This window comes from Emiliania huxleyi, assembly GCF_000372725.1.
Source record: "Emiliania huxleyi CCMP1516 chromosome Unknown EMIHUscaffold_174, whole genome shotgun sequence".
Lineage (NCBI taxonomy): Eukaryota > Haptophyta > Isochrysidales > Noelaerhabdaceae > Emiliania > Emiliania huxleyi.
In genome coordinates this window covers 201873-202204 of record NW_005200844.1, presented here as the reverse complement: position 1 = coordinate 202204, position 332 = coordinate 201873, and the positions used below count along the sequence as shown (strand labels likewise).

At 69.9% G+C, this 332-nt stretch overlaps 1 protein-coding gene across 1 annotated transcript in view; it reads right to left on the bottom strand.

The window, feature by feature from the left end:
* EMIHUDRAFT_456264 (hypothetical protein) overlaps nucleotides 1-220 on the bottom strand; it is a gene marked incomplete at both ends in the record, with an annotated part of 2582 nt that extends 2362 nt beyond the window's left edge. Inside the window, 2 exons of the mRNA XM_005784025.1 lie at nucleotides 11-90; nucleotides 128-220. Coding sequence (XP_005784082.1) covers nucleotides 11-90; nucleotides 128-220 — 173 coding nt within the window. The remainder of the gene's footprint in view (nucleotides 1-10; nucleotides 91-127) is intronic.
* Nucleotides 221-332: the final 112 nt, after the last annotated feature.

Genomic DNA, 332 nt, shown 5'->3' with positions numbered 1-332 from the left:
ATGACAAGACCGACTGGACGACGAGAAGAAGTTGAGCAGGAACTCGGCGTAGAACGCAGCGACGGCAACCCGGAAGCAGAGGAGTACCGCCTGCCGCGTCGCGTCGTGGGAGCCGCCGCGGCCGCACCAGTACGGTCGCCGCGCAGTCAAAGCTGCTCGGCCGCGCCGCGTGTCCGAGGAGGCGGCGCGCCTCAATGGAGAGCAGGAGCGTCGTCGCCATCAGCAGCGCCAGCGAAACCAAGACTGGCAGCAGGACGGGTGAGGGCAGCGGTGGAAGCGACGGCGGCGTGTGTGGCGTCGGAGACGGTGTCGGCGAGGGCGGCGGCGGCGAG